The 22,117-nt window shown below is 40.5% G+C and overlaps 1 protein-coding gene across 6 annotated transcripts in view; it reads right to left on the bottom strand.

Annotated features, from left to right (window-relative positions):
* Kiaa0586 (KIAA0586 ortholog) overlaps positions 1-22,117 on the bottom strand; it is a 102,113-nt gene that overhangs the window by 31,639 nt on the left and 48,357 nt on the right. For all 6 annotated transcript variants that reach the window (XM_031357591.1, XM_031357590.1, XM_031357589.1 and 3 more), the window contains 6 exons: positions 19,172-19,328; positions 17,843-18,062; positions 16,994-17,241; positions 15,664-15,734; positions 12,084-12,206; positions 11,009-11,183 (listed from right to left, as the gene is read on the bottom strand). In XM_031357591.1, the coding sequence (XP_031213451.1) occupies positions 11,009-11,183; positions 12,084-12,206; positions 15,664-15,734; positions 16,994-17,241; positions 17,843-18,062; positions 19,172-19,328 (994 nt within the window). The remainder of the gene's footprint in view (positions 1-11,008; positions 11,184-12,083; positions 12,207-15,663; positions 15,735-16,993; positions 17,242-17,842; positions 18,063-19,171; positions 19,329-22,117) is intronic.

Raw genomic sequence — 22,117 nt, 5'->3', positions numbered from 1 at the left:
GCACCTTTACCTGCTAAGTTTTCTCACCAAACCTAAGCTGCTATCTTCTAAGTCCCGAGACTAACTTACCGCCAACCAGGATGCCTGTATGCAGCAAGTCTGTCTTTTAAAGTCTTTTAAAGGTGGAGAGATGAAGAGTATTTCAAGACAAGCACAAACAAAGGCACTTCATGGCCACCAAGCCAGTACTGCATGGTCCTTAAAAGAATGCTCTCTCTGCACACAAAAGGAAGATGGCTGGCTCAATCCCAGGAGCACGGGAATGAGACAAACAGTTGTTTATGTCTTCTGGATTTAACTCTGACACCACAGTTACCTACAAGTCCATCCATTTCTTTTAGTGCTTTTAGTTTTGGCAGAGTTTTGTTTTGTTTCTCCAAGACAGAGTCTCACTATGTGGGTCAGGCTGGACTCAAAGTCATGGAGATCCACTGCCTCTGCCTCCAAATGTTGGCATCAAAAGTGTGCACTGTCAAGCCCAGCAGGGAGCATATGTTTAAAGTCATTCCCTAATGACTCAAAGGACTTTGCTAGAATTTGTTCATCTTCTTTTCACCTCTAATATTTATTAATGTGTGTCTTCTCTCTCTCTTTTGGTTTGGTAAGGGCATTACCAATCTTCTTTATTAAAAGAGAAAGAAAAGAAAAAATAACGTTCTATTTGACTCTATGTGTTGTTCATGGAGACTTTAGAAAAAAGATTTATTTATTTTATTTGTATGAGTACACTGTAGCTGTACAGAGTGCTGTGAGCCATCATGTGTGTGGCTGCTGGGAATTGAACTCAGGACCTCTGCCGGTCCCTCTCGCTCTGGCCCCACTCGCTCCAGCATAATACACTGTAGCTGTCTTCAGACGCACCAGAAGAAGGCGTCCAATCTCATTATGGGTGGTTGTGAGCCACTATGTGGTTGCCGGGATTTGAACTCAGGACCTTTGGAAGAGCAGTCAGTGCTCTTACCTGCTGAGCCATCTCGCCAGCCCATGTGGAGACTCTTAACTCAGTAATCTCTGACCTGTCTTAGATTAGCAACAAAAACTACCATTACTTTTTCACAATGATTTGTCACGAGGATGCAGGTGTTATGAAAACCACCAATGAGTTGAATGAAAGGAAAAGATCACACTATTACCAGACACGTATTGAACAAGGTCCCCACTACTAGCCACTGATCTACGGAAGTGGTGAGAGACAGAAGAACCACTAAACCTAAGAAGAGAGATGACAGGGCTGGGATAAACTGAAAGCCGAGCACAGGGTCAGCAATAACTCTTCCCTGGGTCCAGCCAGGATTATATCCATGCACCATGACACAGAGACTTTAAGGGCATATCTGGGGCTGATCATGCTAGCCAAATGATTGCTATGGGTATTGCTGAACTTGAAGCCAGCTCTCCAAAACTAGCAAAATCATAACCAAACCTCTGGCTTAAACACTGGAAATAAAACAATTATTGCTACCAACAAAATGGATTCTATTAAGCCTCCTTACAGTCAGAAGAGATGTGAAGACATTGCTAATGAAGTGTTTTTATATTAAGAAAATTCATTAGGGCCCAGCGGTGGTGGCACACGCCTTTGAACCCAGCACTTGGGAGGCAGAGGCAGGCAGATTTCTGAGTTCGAGGCCAGCCTGGTCTACAGAGTGAGTTCCAGGACAGCCAAGGCTACACAGAGAAACCCTGTCTTGAAAAACAAAAACAAAAACAAAAAGAAAAAAAAGAAAAGAAAATTCATTAGAAAATTGGCCATGGCAGCCTAGAGAGATAACTCAGTGATTAAGAGCACTAGCTACTGGTTGGAGTTGGTCCTGATGTTGTTATGTATTCAAATGCTAAATTTTGGGATGTAAATTAGAATAGCTCCAAACTTGCCCAATCTAGGCTTACAGCTTGTAAATAAAATACCTAGACTGTGTGTTTTTAATACAGACTAGTTAGACTTTGTAATTCCTTTTAGAGCTACCACTCTTGTGGAAGATTCAGGTTCGGTTTCTAATTCCCACAAGGCAGCTCACAATCATTCAGAATTCCAGTTCCAGGCAATCTGATGCCCTCTCCTGGCCTCTGTGTGCAACAGGTACATGTGTGGTACACTGATGTACAATGTAGCCAACACATCTATTCATATAAAATAAAGAAAACACTTTATAAAGAAAATGGATTAGGAACCTGGCAGAGTAGCACCTGTGCTAGGCGGCAGCACGGTGGTGTGGAGGGCTAGCATGTCTTGGGTCAGGAATGTAGGCAGTCATGAAGACAGCAGTACCAAGGCAGCCATACTGCTGGTGGCTTTGGAATGTATCCTACCATTAACTTGTCCAACTGAGCAGTCGGATGTATGTACCTGCCTCCCACATGGCTCTAAAACTGTTGGTACTGGTACTGTTGCTGTGGGCCAGGTGGAGACTGGTGTTATCAAACTTGCTTGGTGGTTAACCATGCTCTAGTCAATGTCACAATTGAAGTAATAAAGTCTACTGAAATGCACTTGAGGTTCTTCCTGGTGACTCTGGAGGAGTCAGTGTCAAATATGTTTGCCTGAGTTGTTCCTCGTGTCAACAGCAAAAAATGACCCACATCAACGTGCTGGCTTCACTGCTCAGGTAACTGTCCTGAATCATTCAGGCCAAAGCAAAGCTGGCAGTGTCCCTGAACTAGATTATCACATGGCTCACATGGCATGCAAACTTGCTAAGCTGGAAGGAAAGATCCATCACGTTTCAGCTAGGAAGCTGGAAGACAGCCCTACATCATCCTACTCGGAGAGGCTGCCACCATTAATATAATTCCAGGTAAGCTTTTATGCTTCCAGAGTTTCTTTTGGATCATTTTGCTATTCATATGACTCAGACTGTTGTGTCTGAGGCCACAGACAAGAGGGCTGCTGAAGGTGGCAAGGTTACCACATCTGCCCAGAAAGCTCAAAAAACTAAATAAATGTTAGCGTTACACCTGCATGCATGGTCTTGGGACGATTTGTCTCAATTGGCCATTTAAATTTAATACTAGGTTAATAATAACAAGGCATAGTAGAATTTCCCACCCAAAAAAGGGAAAATGTTTTATTTTGGGACCTTTTTAATATGTTAATTATTAGTTTTTAAAGTCAGTAAATTTTGATGGAAGCAACATGACCAAAAAGCAAAAAACCAAAAATCTTACAACCGAATTTTAAGACCCATTTAAAAAAAACAAAGTTTAATGAGGGAGAGATATAGACATGCCTACTGTCATGTTCTCCCTTCTGTAATGTCTGTGCCCTTGAACTATAATCCCAAATAAATGCTGTCTCCCTCAAGTTGCTTTTGTCACAGCAACAGGACACATAACGACAGAAACTGGTGCTAAGAAGTGGGCTGCTGATGTAATAAACATGACCATGATTTATGGGACGATTGTGGACAGGCTGTCAGTGGTGGGCTATCAAAGGCTAGAATACTGTAAGCAGAGGTTAACGGGCCATTCTGGGTAGGAGCCCGGAAGACAAGCTAACAAGAGAAACACAAACAGTGGAGGTTTATGAGGCTTCCAAAAGGAATGAGGACTCTGTTGGAAACTGGGTTAATGGCACTCCTGTGATGGTCTGGCAAAGAATTTGGCTTCATCTATGTCCCAAGGACTTGAGTGGGGTTGAATTTAAATGTAAAGGACTAATTCGTTTGGCACAGGAAATTCCAAGACAGGAGCACATTTGGCTGTGGTGCAGCAACTGTCTAACTGCTCTACTCTAGGACTATATGAGGGAGAAAGAAGCTAAGGAGAAAGAAAATGTGTATTTTTACAAGGAAAATAGTAGGAACTAGTTAACCTTACAGACAAGGCGGGTTTGAAGGCAGCTGCAACTGCTCAAGGCACAAGCACCATTAAGGAAGTCTGCTGCTTTGTTCTAACACAACAGAAAAGGTGTCCTGAGGGCAAGGCTCCATCCACTGAAGGCTCCATTTCATGAAAAAATGTCAATTCTTTTGAAAGGGGAGCACCTGACCTGAAACACCCTGCTACAGAAGCAGTTCCCTCATTCTCGGAAAGCCTGAAGTGTTTCTCCAGGTCGGCATACAGAAGCAGAAGCTGATAACTGTGGTCTGAGGGGGTCAGGCTCCATCTCAAAAACTTGGCATCATCATAATGGCTTTGCCGGCATGAGAAACAGTTTAAGGGGATCATGGAGGGCTGACTACAACATCAGAAAGCCCCAAGGCAAAGCAATACATAGCAGGATTGGAGGATAGGAGGGGCCACTGCAGGAAATTGCAAAAGGAAGACCTAATTTACAATGTTGAACCCAGGATGTTAGAAATACCAGGACCAAGGGACGGCTGCCAAGGAGAATTCCAGATACAGAGTGCAGTTGACACAGGATAAGGATATGTATGCTGTAGTGACAGAGATGGAGGCGTGAAGAAGGCGTTACCCAAGTCCTTGGGGCCCAGAGACTGCATCACAGGTCCAGAGTTGGATATGGAGCTGCAGGATTTGATACTTTCTCTGCTGAGTTCCCACCTCACTTTGGTCTGATCATTCCTTAACAGTTCTTAGAAAGGACAAGGGCTGGGAAGACAGGGACCATAATCACTGTGCAGACAAATCGTTAGCAGCCATGCAAAATCCAGGCACAGTGCGGTGTCTGTACCCTCAGTGCTGGGAAGACAGCGGCAGGTAGAGCCTAAGGACTTACTGGACAGGCAGTCAAATCAATTGGACATCTCCACATTTAGTAAGAGAAACTGAGAAAGCAAGGTAAAACATTGTAAAGGAAGCTGTCAGCATTGACCTCGGGTTTCCACACCCATGCACACACACACACACACACACACACACACACACACACACACACACACACACAGAGAGAGACAACAATTTCTAAACAGTACTACAAATGTCAATAAATATTCAAAGAAGTATTTAATATTCCCAGCCATTAGGGAAATGCAAATGAAAACTTCTTGAGATTCCATTTTACCCCAATCAGCATAGTTATTATCAGAAAGAAGGCAAATGCTAAAAACTGTGAAGAAAAATGCTTATTCACTGTCAGTGGGGATGGAAGTCAGTGTGGAGGTTTCTCAAAAGCTAAAGACAAAACCACCACAGGACCCACTTAAAGCACAGAGGACTTGTAAGTCAACATACCCCAGGATGCACATGTTGACTGATGTACTATTTACAAGCTAAAGAAATGGAAACAGCCTAAAATGTCTATCAAAAGATGAATAAAGAAAACATACATTAACATCACAGAATTTTATTCAACTGTAAAGAAAAAAGAAATAATGACATTTGTAAGAAAATGGATGGAACTTGAGATCATCATGCTAAGCCAAGTAAGCTGGACAAGACTCAGGAAGACAAATATCATATCCTTTGTCTATGTTGCTAATGTAGAAGGGGACCATGAGACAGGAGAAGATCTTATAGGAGTAGGGACAAGTGAAAGGGTTATGGAGTACATGGGACTTGGAAGAAAAGGGAGACTATCTGGCAAGAAGAGAGGGCACCAGTAAGAGCTGAGAAAGAAGGACAGCAAAAGGTGGGCAAGCGGAAAAGAATGAATAAGAACATATAATCACACACACACGCGCAAATACTGAAATGAAACCCACTTCTACTTGTATACTAAATTTAAAAATTAATTTAAAAAATGAAAAACAGTAAGTTCAGAGACATAAGTTACTTGAACAAAGATATACAGAGTTAGAATTAAAATACATTTCAGAAATTCTAAAAACCCAAACTCTCAACCACTCTGCTATTGCCTCTTCCAAATACATTCACGTACACGTGTCTGTGTTTACATACACAGACATACACAACCAATACTATGCCATATTACTTAACTGCTATGGTTGTTGGCGTTCTGTAAACGCCACCCCCACAGTTACCTGGCAATAGCCAGGTAGGCCTGGCCCTATTAAAGGGAATGCCTGGCCCCTCCTTTCTCTCTTACCCTCTAATTCCTGCCTCTCTCTTGCCTCTTCCCCTTCCCTCCTCTCTTCACATAGCCATGGCTGGCCCTTCTCTGCTCTCTCCTCTCTGCCTTTCTCTGCCTCTGCTACCCTCCCAACTCCCCTCCCCATGCCCTGAATAAACTCTATTCTATACTGTACTGGTGTGTGTCTGGTCCCTCAGGGGGAAGGGATGCCTTGGCATGGGCCTGCCCAGGCACCCCCCTTCCTCCACACCCGGCCAAAACATATTCTTATAGCTCTTTCTCTTTTTATGATCACAACAATAGTTAAAACAATACAGTGAACCTACTGTTGAAAATTTAGAGGCTAGAGAAACTGCTCAGTGGTCAAGCACAAGTATTGGACCCAGATTTAGTTTTCAGCACCCGCATCAGGAAGCTCAGAACTGCCTATAACTCCAGCTCCAGAGAATCCAACATATGTGTATGTATACATACACACATATATGTAAATATATAAAGATTAAATCTCAAGACATAAAATTTAGTCAAAAAATGACATAGTAAAACCTAATTCTTTGCAAACCAGTAAAAAGTTTTAAATAAATAAAAATTTATTTTGCAGACTAGTCATTATCTAAAATCTGTCTTTATAAACTTCCAATAAAGGAATAGTTTGATGTTATGACTTATTAAAAATATTTTCTAGAATAACTTGTATATTATACTGGGTGATGGCAAGTATAAAGTCTATATTATATTATTTTTTGATTCTGTATATTCGAGAATATTATATATTCAGAAGTCAGATAAATCATACTGAAAGGTCACTGAGACAGTTTAGTGGCTGGTAATCCTGATGACCTAAGTTCAATTTCTAAGACCCACACAGGAGACTCAAGCTCTGGAAGTTATTATCTAAGGGTGCATGCACATACGGGCATGCACACATGTACTCACAAATAGACAATAAAATATTTTAATCATAGTAAAAAGTATTAAGTTATACATAATCCATCTTAGTCTCAAATATGGTTACCTTTTTAAGGTAATAATTATCAATGATTTCATTAAATATAAAAATGATTATTAGACCACAAGTGATCTGGGTACTACCAGAGACATTAAGAAATGCTGGGCAGCTGTAAGCTCCAAGACCCACACAGGACCTTAACTCCCAGTGTCTCTCAGGTGGTCTATGAGAGCCCTCTAGTGTCTGCTGGGCTCCTGCACTTTGCCCAGTCAGCTATGTGTTGCATTTTATGTTGTATAAAAACTAATTTGAAAGTATGTAGCAAGTATAATATTCTCACTATATGCACAAAATGAGAAAAACAGCAATTTTATGTATATTACACTGAAAACGTCAGTCTTGAATTTCTTTCAATTCTGAACAATGCTCTTGCTAAGCATGAAGCCAACACTAAATAATACTACACAAATGCTCTAATTTCTAATTTCAAGTCTGCACTCCTAAAGGTTTCATTTTTTTTTTTTTTGGTGTTTTGTTTTTCGACACAGGTTTCTCTGTGTATTCCTGGCTGTCCTGGACCTCGCTTTGTAGACCAGGATGGCCTCTGCCTCCCAAGTACTGGGATTAAAGGCGTGCTCCACCAGTGCCTGGCCTAAAGTTTCATTTCTTCAAGTTGGTGTAAGAGTAAACTTTTTGTATTGTTGAAATTTGTCTTTTGATGATGGAATAAATTCCTAAATAAATATGGTCATATTTTACATACATCATTTTAACACTCAAGTGCTGGGATTAAAGGCATGCGCCACCACCACTGCTCCGCTTGAAGGGATTTTCTTATTCCAGTTCAAACAGACAATGAAGCAGTACAGACAACTGACAACATTACCAACTCATCTGGCCCAGAAACTGCTAATGAACACACAAGGCAGAGGTGTGTCGAGACACTCTGTGTGCAGTGGCCCGGTCATCAAACCTGATGACAATGATTAACCACTGAAGCAATATTCTTTTTTTTTTTTTTTTAAAAGATTTATTTTATTTATTTTATGTGTATGAGTACACTGTAGCTGTACAGATGGCCGTGAGCCATCATGTGTCTGGCTGCTGGGAAACTGAACTCAGGACCTCTGCCAGCCCGCTCGCTCCGGCCACACTCACTCCAGCATAATTCACTGTAGCTGTCTTCAGATGCACCAGAAGAGAGCGTCAGATCTCATTACGGGTAGTTGTGAGCCACCATGTGGTTGCTGGGATCCGAACTCAGGACCTTTGGAAGAGCTGTCAGTGCTCTTACCTGCTGAGCCATCTCACCAGCCCATGAAGCAATATTCTTATGACTACATAAGACATTGCCAAGAATTCAATGTGGATCACTGAATGGTCACTAGACATTTGAATTAAGTTGGAAAAGTGAAAAAGTTTAGTGAGGACCTCATCAGATGACTAAAGAAAAAATTTAAAAAAAATCATACCTCTGAACTTCCACCCTGTTATTCTATGCAACGATAACCATTTTTTGATTGGATTGAGACATGGAACACAAAGTGGTTCATGTATGACAACCACCAGTGGCCAACTCAGAGGTTGGAGTAAGAAGCTCCAAAACACTTCCCAAAGCTAAACTTGCACGTAAAGGTCCTGGCTACTGTCTGCTGCCAATCCATCCACTGCACAGGCTGGAACCTCAGGAAACCAGGACATCTGAGAAGTATGCTCAGCACGCTGAGATGCCTGAAACCAGCACTGGTCAGAGAGGCCCATGACCACACCCAACTTCTGGAGGGATAATCTCTTGTTTACTGTGTGGAAGCATCACCTGTCAATAAAACTCTGATGGCCTATTAGCAAAAAGCAGGAAGTAGAAGGTGGAAGTTTCAGTAGAGAGATTAGAACTCTCGGAGATAAAGATTTGCTACCCAGATTCTGAGGAAGTTGGGCATATGAAACTGAGGGAGGTAACCAGACATGTGGCGAACAGAATAGTTTACATGGGTTAAATAAGTTATGGGTAGTTAGGGAACAAGTGTGGCGAAGGCTGTGGCACTGTCAGTAAAGAAGCCTCTAAGTGATCATTTGCAGTCTAGGCCGGCTGGGAAAGCCTAGGGTTACAAACAACGCACAGTCAGCGCTTCAGAAGGCGGATGGACAGGGCTGAGGACATCAGTACCAAGCTGTTGCCTGATGCACCGACCAACTGCTGCTCTTTAAGCTTCTGCAGAGCTTTTAGCAGGATAAGTACTTCCACAGCCAACAGAGTGCAGAAAAGACTTTTCAAGACTGTGCAAACTGCAAAGCATAGAGTTTTATGTTATAGAAAGAAGCAAGTCTATTTCTTGTTGACTAAAAAAATGTGTTGACTATAGTGGTTTCTATTTGATAAAGATGTGGGCTGAAGAGATGGCTCAGTGGTTAAGAGCACTGACTGCTTTTCCAGAGGTCCTGAGTTCAATTCCTAGCAACCACACGGTGGCTCACAACCATTCATAATGAGATCTGATGCCCTCTTCTGGGGCTGTCTGAAGACAGCTAACAGTGTACTTAGATATGATAATAAATAAATTAAAAAAATTTCGAGTCTAGTTACAGTGTTAGAGTCTAGTTACAGTGATTTAAAATTCATTGTCTGAAACTGCAATTTATTTTGCACCAACCTAATACAGAATGCATTAATGAATCTGGGAAAGTCAGTAACAACATACGGTGTTCACCTAACTGGCCAATTTCCATTTGCAAAGTTACCTACTCACAGATACATAATTCTAATGAAAACTCACTATTCACAGAAACTTTATGGTCATTTTGTGGCTCTGAGCAATGCGGTGAAAACCCATCACCTAACATAAAATCCCCCACTCTGTCCCTTTTTTTTTTTTCAAGACAGGGTTTCTCTGTATAGTCCTGGTTGTCCTGGAACTCACTCTGTAGACCAGGCTGGCCTTGAACTCAGAAATCCACCTGCCTCTGTTTCCCAATCCGCCTGCCTCTGTTTCCCAATCCGCCTGCCTCTGTTTCCCAATCCGCCTGCCTCTGTTTCCCAAGTGCTGGGATTAAAGGCATGCGCCACAACTGCCTGGCCCCACTCTGCCTTTTTACGTTAGCTCTTACACTGTAAGAGATAACCTTTGAACAGTGAAGTTAATACCAAGGTTTCCACATTTTTGTGTTCATTCTCTCTCCTTTATCCTTTTCTTCCTCCAGACTCACGTGTGTGCAAGACAGACAGAAAGACACACAGACAGAAAGACATAGACACAGACATACACATTTGGATGCTTTGGGTCCTTAGAATGGTACCCAAATCATTTAAAAAGATAATTACTGTGCAATGTTCCTAAGCACAAGACGACCCTAACATGCCTATGGAGAGTTATGTGCTATATGCACGTCTTTGGGCATGAATTACAGTGCTTTTGGCTGTGACTTCAGTGTTGGTGAATCAATGACAGAAACTAAAAACAATGTCTTTTAACAGAAACGCACATAAAACCAGGTTAAATACTGATCAAATGACAATGTCACAAGAGGCTTACTGGAACCCAGTCCTGTATTTCTCCTAAGAGCAGTAGTTCAGTGTTTTCTAACATATACGTGCTTAACTCATAGAGTACAGCTACCACAGACAAGGAGAATTAACTCTATGCTAGTAATTTCCAAAGTGCTACAACAGAAACTGTGGTTACTCTTAAAGATAGTGCAAACACACTAAACACTGCATCTGTGAAATCACACACTCTAGAATACATTTCTAGAGTGGTATGATCTCATTGAACTAGGTCTTAAACATGGCTATTGGTTCTGAGACGTTATTTATATTTTTCTAGTATACATTAAAATAGTACATCTATATTATAAAATTTTAAGTATGTATATTATAAAAATCATCTCATATCCATCCCAATGGTGCCCATACTAATGAAGACACATATATCATATTCAGGAAAAAGTGTTGTGTATCACAGAAAAAGATTATAATGAAATCTTCAAGCCTACATCTATTCATACAAAGAGCACAACTCTGGATTGTAATGTAAAGTACACTACAGCATCAGCACGGGAAGAGTGTAAGAGCCTGCAACAGGATTCAAACTAATATTTTATAGAAACATCAAGAACACTGTCATGTGTACCTGAGGCCATGCCAGACTGCTGCAATACCAGCCCAGAGTCTGCGTGCTGATCGGAAGGCTCTGCAGGAGAAGAGGGCTGCATCATGCAGACCGATGGTCCTGCTAAAATGTCCTCTGCTGCTTTCAGAACCAGCCTCTGTCCTTCGCTAAGCTCGCCCACGCTGTTATCCAAGTCCTTCAACAATGAGAAAAACTATTGAGGCCATTATATTAAATCAATCAAAGCAGGAACTATTTTGTAATGATACACAATACACAAGTGCTTATAATGTCACATTGCAGACACACAAATAATAAGTCTAAGAAGTTAGCTTAGAGTCCAGAAAGACAGCTCAGCACGTAAGGGCGCTTGCTGCCCTCTGATGGCAGGTCAGCCCCTGGCGCTGGCTGCCCTCTGATAGCAGGTCAGCCCCTGGAAGCCGTACGCCATCTGATAGCAGTTCAGTCCCTGGAAGCCGTACGGCTGCAAACAACCTTGACCGCTACACTGGGATGTGCACTTGCTCCCACACACAAGTAAATACATGGAAACTTTCTTTAAAAAGAAGTTTAAAAAGGTATTTGGTATTGTATGTGCATTCATATGTATGTGGGTGTGGGCTGGAACTGCACACACACACACATACACACTTATGCACACATACACACACAAAAATAAATGTATCTTTAAAGCTTCATTTTTTTGTTGTTGTTATTTTTTTGTTTGTTTGTTTTTTCAAGACAGGGTTTCTCTGTGTAGCTCTAGCTGTCCTGGAACTCACTCTGTAGACCAGGCTGGCCTCGAACTCAGAAATCCGCCTGCCTCTGCCTCCCAAGCGCTGGGATTAAAGGTGTGCACCACTAAAGCTTCATTTTTTTTGTGTGTGTTTTTAAATTATAACATAAAAGATTGGAGGAGATGGTTTATATTTTTCTCAGTTACAAAGCTCAATTCAATCTAGGTTAAAAGGGCTATGACACTGATTACAGAGTATCTTAAACACTGTCTTATCGAAAGTAAAAGTTGGATATTTAATATTTTTCCTGTATTTATATCTAGCCCTCCCCCCAAAAATCTTTATGGTTGAAAAAGTACCTCTGCTTGCTGTGAAACTAATAATTCCTGTTCTTGCTTAGTAAGAAGAGCGAGGATAGCATTTTCATGAAGCTTTTTATGGGGCCTCCTAATCACCTGTCCTTCACTGGGAGGGTCATCGTCCTAGAGCAGACACAAAAACAATGTCAAAAACAGTTATCACACAATTCCACTTTCTCAACTATGACTAATAAAACTTCAGGAAGAAATTATATCAGTGTGTTTCAAAAGATGAGCTCACTATTTTCATGTAGATCTCATTTCCATTTGACTATAATAAAAACATTTCACATCTGCCTCAATTATGTACAAACACTACAAAGTAATTTAAGTGCAAATCTATGACAGTTAGATCTTCTGTGTCACACGACTAAACCACAAGAATCCTAAGTGCTTTCCTGACGTCCAGATGGCTTGAGTGTAGGGCTCACGTGATACCCTGCTTCAAGTTTATGTAGTGCATATCAAGATGGGGTGCAGCAAACTAGCCAGGCACTGGGAATGCAGCAACCTGGACCACAGACAACAAAAGCTTCAGAAATACAAGTGCCTCTATAGGCCTGCAGTGCTCTTCCTCCTCTGCGCAGACATCAACTGTCTAAACTAGGGGAGGCATGGAAAGCCTTTACCTAGGCCTCATTGTGCCTCAAAACACCTAGCTGAAAACCATGGGATGCTGTGAGCCTCGGAACCAGGCAGAATGATTTCCTTGTTAATACAAGAATGAATATGATTTAAAATTCATTAAAACAACAATTTCTTTCCTTTTGGCTGTAAGATAAAGTATAGCAAATTATTTAAATTGTTTTTGGTTATTCTATTTTAATGAAATACAGTTTATTAACTCTGGTTACACCTTGTAGCTGTGTAAGGATAAAGCGCTTAACAGCACATGGTTTCAGTTCACTCTGGGTTTTCCTAGATTATATTTTTCATTTGTGTTTATTAAAATTTGCATACAGTAACAAAATTACAATTAGAAATAGTTTTAAATGTACAAAAAGAAAGGTTATAATTTTGTCTGGGTTCAGTTGATCAGTTTACTTTAATACCAGATAAAGTTCTAAGAATGAATAACAATCTCATAGTGGTATATTAAGTGAGCCAAACATATATGTAATCCTCTGATAGTATGATTACTATAATTATGTCTTCTCTCATATTATTTTACAACAATGACTGCAACCACAGGAGACCCAGCCAACTATTTAACAAGTCATCGTTAAAAACATAACTGCTCAAACAAAATCTTCTCAGGAAACTAGCTTTCCTTTTTGAAGTAAGACTTCCTAAAGCATTTTCCTACTCCTCTGTGAAATACCACTTTGAAAGAAACAGCAAGAGGAGCAGAGGTGAGGAAGACACAACATCTGTCCCAACACTGGGAGTAACTGGGGCCAGCGGGACCAGGCACGCAGGAACTCTGATAGCCCAGTGACACTGTTTCCTTCAAGTCTGTCTGGGCTGAATCACAGGTAGGACAGGCCCCAGTCAGATTTAGCAAGGGCAGGTAGCACTAGAGATAACCAGATGGCCGGAGGCAAGCGTAAAAACATAAGCAACAGAAACCAAGGTTACTTGGCATCATCAGAACCCAATTCTCCCACCATAGCAAGTCCTGGACACACCATCACACCAGAAAAGCAAGATTCAGATCTAAAATCACTTCTCACGTTGATGATACAGGACTTTAAGAAGGACATAAATAACTCCCTCAAAGAAAACAGGAGAAACAGGTAAACAGCTAGACGCCCTTAAAGACGAAACACAAAAATCCCTTAAAGAACTACAGGAAAACACAATCAAACAGGTGAAGCAAATGAACAAAACCATCCAAGATCTAAAAATAGAAAATGAAACAATGAAGAAATCACAAAGGGAGACAACCCTGGAGTTAGACAAAATAAGAAAGAGATCAGGAGTCATAGATGCAAGCATCACCAACAGAATACAAGAGATAGAAGAGAGAATCTCAGGGGCAGAAGATACCATAGAAAACACAACAGTCAAAGAAAATGTAAAAAGCAAAAAGTTCCTAACACAAAACATCCAAGAAATCCAGGATGCAATGAGAAGACCAAACCTAAGGATAATAGGTATAGAAGAGAGTGAAGACTCCCAAGGTAATGGAACAGTAAATATCTTCAACAAAATTATAGAAGAAAACTTCCCTAACCTAAAGAAAGAGATGCCCATGAACATACAAGAAGCCTACAGAACTCCAAATAGACTGGACCAGAAAAGAAATTCCACTTGTCACAAAATAATCAAAACACCAAATGCACTAAACAAAGAAAGAATTTTAAAAGCAGTAAAGGAAAAAGGTCAAGTAACATATAAAGGCAGGCCTATCAGAATTACACCAGACTTCTCACCAGAGACTATGAAAGCCAGAAGATCCTAGGCTGTTGTTTTATATCAAACAATTTTATAATACTCATTTTATTGTTACAATATTTTATAAATTTTAAAGAATATGACAAAATAAAAAAAAGAAAGGTATTGAAGGGGGGTCTCTGGGAGGAGTTGAGGTACAAAAGGGAAACAAGAATGTGATAAATTCTATTTATTTAAAATGTTTTTAAATGTTAACAAATTAAAAAAATAAAAAGAATGAAACAGCAAAATGAACAATGCTTAGCAATGAACGGAGTGAGGCAGCAGAGCACAGTCATCACTTTGTTAACTGAAAACATAAAAAGTGAAAAATTTCATTCCTTAACAGCTATAAAAGAAGAACAATATATGTATATGATAGCTGTATTCATGTAAATAAAACATATAACATGATGTTATCAATGCCATTTTTTTTCATCTATGGCTCTAATAACCAGGAATGATTACTTTCCCTGGATCTTATTTTTACATTAGTGTTTTATAAAGGACTTATTTCATTACTTTTAATTACATGTCCATGTGTGAGTGTGTGCACATAAGTATAAGAGACCATGAAGTGCACAAGAGGACATCAGATCTCCAAAAGCTGGAGTTACAGGTGGCTGGAACCCACCTGATGTGAGTGCTGGTCACCACACTTGGGTCCTCTGTAGCAGTGGTCCTCCTCTGTCGTGCCATCTTGATTTCTAACCCATTAAATCTTTATACACATACATATAATGCATATATATGCATTACCACAGGAGACTTGGAGTTCTTAAGAACCTGTTCAAAGCACCGCTGAAACAATTCCAGGGCTCATTACCTAAGTACATTAACATGTATCTTTTGACTATAAAAACCTTAGAGGTTAGTAACAATTTTCTATTCATTTTCCCATTATATAGGATTATATAATGAAATGATAAGCAACCCTCTACTACCTGTACCTCTACTTCCCTCCCTCCTTCCCTGCCATCTTTCCCACTGAAGCAAGGTGGTGCAAAGGCGCTCTCGGGCTCCTTAACTGAGCCTCTGAAGTGTCTGTGACCACAGACAGGGACTTGCAACTGCGCCTGGTCTCATGGTAACAATTCACTAAACTTTGTGTCTATACCTCAAACAACTGAGAACCCAAAAACCGCTCAACACAAGCAGACACCAAGCCATTCTTCCTGTGAGCCTGGAGGTGGCTTCTCCTTACCATTTCAAGGGCATCCTGCAGGGTGCTGGATAAGCTGTCGTTTATGTTCATCAGAAACAAGTCCCCAGTTCCTGAAAGTACAAAGCAAAGTAGAACAATTTAGAAAAAAAGGAGACACTAAGAAATCTGGCCAGAAAGCACAGAATGCTACATTTAAACTTAAAGTTTAGTAGCAAAGCTGATAAAGTTCATATTTAGGTCATTATTAGTAAATTACTCAAACAAACATAACAAACATAAGCCTTTTATTTCACCTATTTAGTCGTCAGAATTGTTTAGTTTTTAATACATGTTTGTTTTTTTCAAGACAGGGTTTCTCAGGCTATCCTGGGAACTCAGGCTGGACTTGAAATCAGAGATTTGCCTGCCTCAGCCTCCCCAGATTAAAGGTATGCACCACCACGCCTGGTTCAGAACTGTTTTATAATTTGAATTATTGTTACTATTTTCTGTGGATAGATGTTTTCCCCACGTATATGCCTGTGTCACAAGTGCACGCTTAGTGCCATGGAGCCAGAAGAGGGCATCTGACCCCTTCAAACTTTATTTGCAGACTGGTGTGGGCAGCCATGTGAGTGCAGAGAATTGAACCTGGTCCTCCAGAAGAGCAGCCAGTGCTCTTAGGCACAGAGCTAGCACTCCAAGCCCAGACTGTCAGAATTAGAATGTAAGTTCAGGGACCAAAATAGCCATGAAACTGAGAAACAGGCACCCTACAAGCTGCTAACCGTACTTAAGAACTGATTTAAATGAAAAGCTGGTTAATCTTCCCAGGAAGCTCGTTGACTGTGTATTGCTCATTTAAAGGTGGCAATCTATCTCAGCAATTCCATTTGTAGACATGGATTATGGAGGTCATCAGGTAAGTATGGTCTGGAACATGGGGAACAGTCTAAATGAATGCCCCTCACTTCAGCATTACCCAAATGAATCAACAACCACTGGAAAAAGGCATGATCCATGTGTGTTGATACTGAAATATGTTTTCACACATTACTTTGTAAGAAGTCCAGGTTTTACAATAATATACACAGCATGATCCTATATAAAGGTACACACATAAGTATGTATTTAGGTATCAATGCATGCAAAGGCAAAAATATACTAACAGAATATATCTCCAGCTATTATCAAATTAATTCTAAAGAAAAGAATTCTGAGGGAGATTTCATTCTTCAAAATCAGAGTGCAGGAAAGTTAGCCAACCTGCATAGAACATCTATTAAACCACGCTAAATCTGGAAAGATAAATAAAAACATTTTTTCAAGACAAGCTATCACTAAGGAAACGGCCATAACTAACAAAGTCAGTTACTAGACGTTAACTTACTCTTGGTAGCCAAGTTTTGACCACAGCTAAGTAAGATCTCCCCTTCAGATATATGCCTGTCTAAAGTTTCTGTTTCAGTGACAGTGCTCAAAGTGTTCTCCAGGGTTGATGACCCAGAACTTGGCATCCGCTGGAGAGAAGGAGCCTTGGTGCCCTCAGGAAGTGGTGCTACGGGAGCTGGCTCTGGAGGTGTAGGCTGAGCAGGAAAGTCGACACTCTCGGGTTCTTCATTAGCCACAGACATTACACTAAGAAGATAAAGGCACATTTTGAATTACAAATCACTGAAGGCCTACATCCATTCATATGCATAAAAACAGACATTACAATCTCTTTAGCAAAGTGACGACTGTAACTAGTTAACAAAACTCCTTGTTCTGAAGTTGTGCTTTTATCAGAGGCCACCTTGAAAGCTGCTCTAGCCACAAAAGAAATCAATATGGTTTAGTAATATAAACATTAACTGAGTATAGCATATGATGATCTACACTAGAGAAATAATTACATATTTCATTAATAGTCTGATGGTTTATTCTTATTTACTTTAAACCTTTGGCAAAGACAAGAGAGTATTTTTAATTTTAAAATATTTAAAATTCATAAAAGTTATTTTTTTCTAAAGAATACATTGAAGCCATGAATGGTGGGAAGATACCTGTAATCCCAGCACTAATGATGCCAAGGCAGGAGAATTACCAACTTAACAACAACCTTGGTTAGGAAAAAAGAGTGCAGACCAGCGAGACTTCCTAACAAGCCACATCCCCAGCCCTTCCTAAGCAGGAGCAGGGTGTGAAGAGTGGACCTGGCAGAGCTGAGTGCAGAGGAACAGTGAGTGCTCTTGCTTACACAGCTCTTGGGTGAGGAAGTTCCTGAAGAGAGTTAGGATTCTCTTCATCCAGTGGCAGGTCTCCACTGTCCCATGGCTTGGGAAGTTCAGGGCTTGATAACTTCAACTTGTCAATGGAAATTTCAGACAAAGTTGGAGTAAGAGCTGCTGCTGGAGGAGGGGTAGTGACAGGAGTTCGTGTTGGCGTGCTAACAAGTGTGACAGCAGGCATGTCACTTCCTAAAGGTTAGAAAAAGAAAACGAAGACTCAGTCAATAGCTTTCTAATGTAATGACTTCTTCTTTTACATAACACTGGCATTAAACAATCAAAATGACGATGACAATAATCGCTTTAATAAGAACATATCTACATTTATTAAGGTATAAAAATTAGGGGACTGGAGAGATGGCTCAGTGGTTAAGAGTACTGACTGCTCTTCCAGAGGTCCTGAGTTCAATTCCCAGCAACCACATTGTGGTTCACAACCATCTGTAATGGGATCTGATGCCCTCTTCTGGTGTGTCTGAAGACAGCAACAGTGTACTAACGTATATAAGAATAAATCTTTTCTTTAAAAAAAAAAAAAAGGTATAAAAATTAAAACCTTGAAAAGAGAGCATTTTAAAACTACTATACATTTAAAGCAGTTTCAGCAGTTATTACATACTTTCAGAAAGAATACTTGTCTGTGAATACCTCCCTGGAAAGTTATATTGGAAACTTAATCCTTAACTCCTATGCTGCAATGTGGAGGGGCCTCTTGTGAGCTACCCAGGGGCACAGGAGCCCTCCGTGGGATTAGCAACTCCATGAGAAGTGAGACCTCAGCCTGCAGGCTCCTGCTCTCAGGCTGCTATATGTCGTTTTTTTGTCATTCACGATATAGCAAGAAGGCTGTCACCAAAGGCAGCCCCTTGGTGTGATCTCACAGACTCTGGAATTTAAAAAACAAACAAACAAACAAACAAAAACCTCTTAATTTAACTTCTAAATTACCTAGTGTAGGGCATTCTGTTACAGTATATAAGCAGTCAAGTGACAAGAAATTCCTTACTTTCCTTGCCCCCCCAAAAGCATTTATTAGAGACTATTAAGCAAAAACTATTTATAGTTACTAAAAGGAAAATTGAATTATAGAAACAAAAATTTTAGGTTCAGGCAAGATGTCTCAGCAAGTCAAGCATTTGCCTGACACCCAGAGTTCAGTCATGGTACCTGTGTTAAAATGAAGGAGAAAAGCAACTTCACAAACTCCTCCCCTGACCTCCACACATGTGCAGGAAGCGTCAGGCACATACACACACGTGTACACACATACATGATTTCTACAGAAACAAGGTTTTTACCTTTTTCAACACGTATCTCTTTAATAGAAGAAGCCACATCCTGATCCGATTCCCAGGGAGAGGAATCTGGAGTTTTTACTAACACGTGCTCCTTCAAAGGTGATGGTGAGCAAGGGGGAGTAGGCTGCGGTGTAGCTACTGGAGCACAAACTCTTGCCTAAGAGAAATAGTGAAACAAAACACAGTATGTTTATAATCACCCAAACAAAAATGATTTGAAACAGTAATATGAACTCAATCCTAGACTACACAGGATTTAAATAGATGGTCAAAGCAACAATAGAAAAAAAGCCTTAGTACTCTGGTCTTAAATATTTGGTTGCCAGGATAAGAATGGCCTAAGGAAACTCTTGGGCAATTGAACTAACTGTGCCTGAAAGAAATCCATTATTGTCTTCTAATACAGAGAAGAAGATTAATCAGATAGAGACGAAGATCAAACCCAACTACAATCTCAATGGGCTGCATGGATAGCCATGCAACAAAAGAGAAGTTGACTGACTGACTGACTGACTGACTGACAAGGTGGTAAAACATGGTGCCTCTAAGAATAAAGGCACACCATGTAAGAAGTCATGGCAAGTAAGAAAAAGGAGAGGGTACGAGAGATGAACATTAGAGCCAGATACAAACAAGAAAAGAAGGAAACATCTTAATATTGTCACCCAGAGTAACATTCAAAAGGTTCCAAAATCCAAAGACACAAAAGGATAACAGGATAAATACTATGCTGTTTCCTTCCTATCTCGTTTCTTTCCTCAGAGTTATCAAGTAATCCTGACCTAAGTCAACTACATAGATGTACCTATGGAGTAAGTTCTCAGTCCTAACTACTGAGAAAGCACCGTTTTACTCCTGAGCAGGTACTGTGGAGCTGCCCTATAGGACTGGCTACTTTACACTATCAGCAGAGGTGGAGGATGCCTACTGTTCCAGGGTCTTCTGTAGGTATGTGGGCAATTTGTATTTCTTCTCTGTGAGGGAACAATCTTGTCATTTCCTTTGTTCATTTTAAGAACATTATTATCCACTTTGAAAAGCTTGTATATGTTCCATACCATGTTGCTAACTACTACTTAGCTTAAACTGATGTCAAGTGTTTACAGCCATACTACCCCGGACATGCCCAATATTGTCCAAAATGATGCAAGATTATAAGAAACCCTGGAACACTGCTCAGCAGGTAGCAAACTCTTATGTGAAAAGAAATACACTATATCATTTCCACTTCTTGACTGCATATACATACAACATAAAAATTTGTTTACACACACATACACACACACACACACACACACACACACACACACACACACAAATAAAATGGCCCACCTACTAGACAGTCACAAGCAGATTTTAAACTCTCAAGTATCTCCATTACATAGGCAAGACTAAATAAAATAGAGCTGTGGTACCAGTTCAGGTCTCCCCAAGACACTATGCTCTCAACAATTACAAACTTCCTGCTTACACTTGTTTTTCCAAATTTTCTTATTCAATCACCCCCAAGACCATATGTGCAATGAATGAACACAGAACAGGTCAAAGAGCAGAGGTCAGCAGGGCTAGACAGCCATCATTCTCAGTGGTCTACAGTGCAAGCATCAGTTAGCAAAGCACAGACATGAGCAGATGATTACATTTCCTAACATCAAGCTCTGTAAAATCAAATGAATAGCCAGCTGGTGGTGCTGCACACCTTTAGTCCCAGAGGCAGAGGCAGATGGATATCTGTGAATTCAAGGCCAGCCTGGTCAACAGAACAAGTTCCAGGACAGCCAGGGATATGCAGAGAAAGCCTATTTCAAACAACCAAAACAACAACAACAAAATAGTACATAAAAGATTAGTTTACAAAATTCACCTGTATAATATATGTCTTTGTGATTTACAGGACCAGATATAGCTGCAGAGTTTTATAAAGTTAGTAACAGAGTCAATTTTGGATTTGTATCATTCCTACAATAGATTAGAAATTCTATTTAACACAGTGATCGTGTGCAGACAAACAATAATGAAAGTATATGAAATATATTTTCTCCTAAAGTAGTAAAGTAAGAAAGTATCTTTCTATGTAGAACCTAGATATTAAATGTGTGTGTGTGTGTGTGTGTGTGTGTGTGTGTGTGAGTGAGAGAGAGCGAGAGGAGAGAGAGAGAGCGCGAGCAAGAGAGAGAGAGAGAGAGAGAGAGAGAGAGAGAGAGAGAGAGAGAGAGAGAGACCTGAAAGTACAAACAAACCCTCAGGGAGAGGAGGAAGACCAATGGTCTGAGCACAGAGTGAGAGGAAGGACACATAAGGGGATGGAGGAGTGAGAGGAAAGACACATGAGGGATGGAGGAGTGAGAGGAAGGACACATGAGGGGATGGAGGAGTGAGAGGAAGGACACATGAGGGGATGGAGGAGTGAGAGGAAGGACACATAAGGGGATGGAGGAGTGAGAGGAAGGGCACATGAGGGATGGAGGAGTGAGAGGAAGGACACACGAGGGATGGAGGAGTGAGAGGAAGGACACATGAGGGGATGGAGGAGTGAGAGGAAGGACACATGAGGGATGGAGGAGTGAGAGGAAGGACACATGAGGGGATGGAGGTGTGGAATGTGACCAAGTAATATAGGTGTATGAAGTGTCCTGACCCATTATTTCTACAGGTTTACTGAAAATGATTAATAAAAAAAAAAACAGAAAATTTCTTTTTAGGGAGTGCTGCTAATGATTTCGAGGTAGAGTCACATATTACCAACTTTCAAACCTTTTTTTAAAGAATATAATATAGGGCTGGAGAGATGACTCAGCAGTTAAGAGCACTGGCTACTGTTCCAGAGGACATGGGTTCAATTCCCAGCATCCACAATGGAAGCTTAAGATTGTCTGCTTCTATTAAAAACAATAAATTTATGAAATTCTTAGGGAAATGGATGGATCTGGAGAATATCATCCTGAG

The sequence above is a fragment of the Mastomys coucha genome, unplaced genomic scaffold (genome assembly GCF_008632895.1).
Source record: "Mastomys coucha isolate ucsf_1 unplaced genomic scaffold, UCSF_Mcou_1 pScaffold6, whole genome shotgun sequence".
In the NCBI taxonomy this organism is placed as follows: domain Eukaryota; kingdom Metazoa; phylum Chordata; class Mammalia; order Rodentia; family Muridae; genus Mastomys; species Mastomys coucha.
The sequence above is the reverse complement of the archived record's forward strand: the minus strand, read 5'-3'. Positions and strand labels throughout refer to the sequence as shown.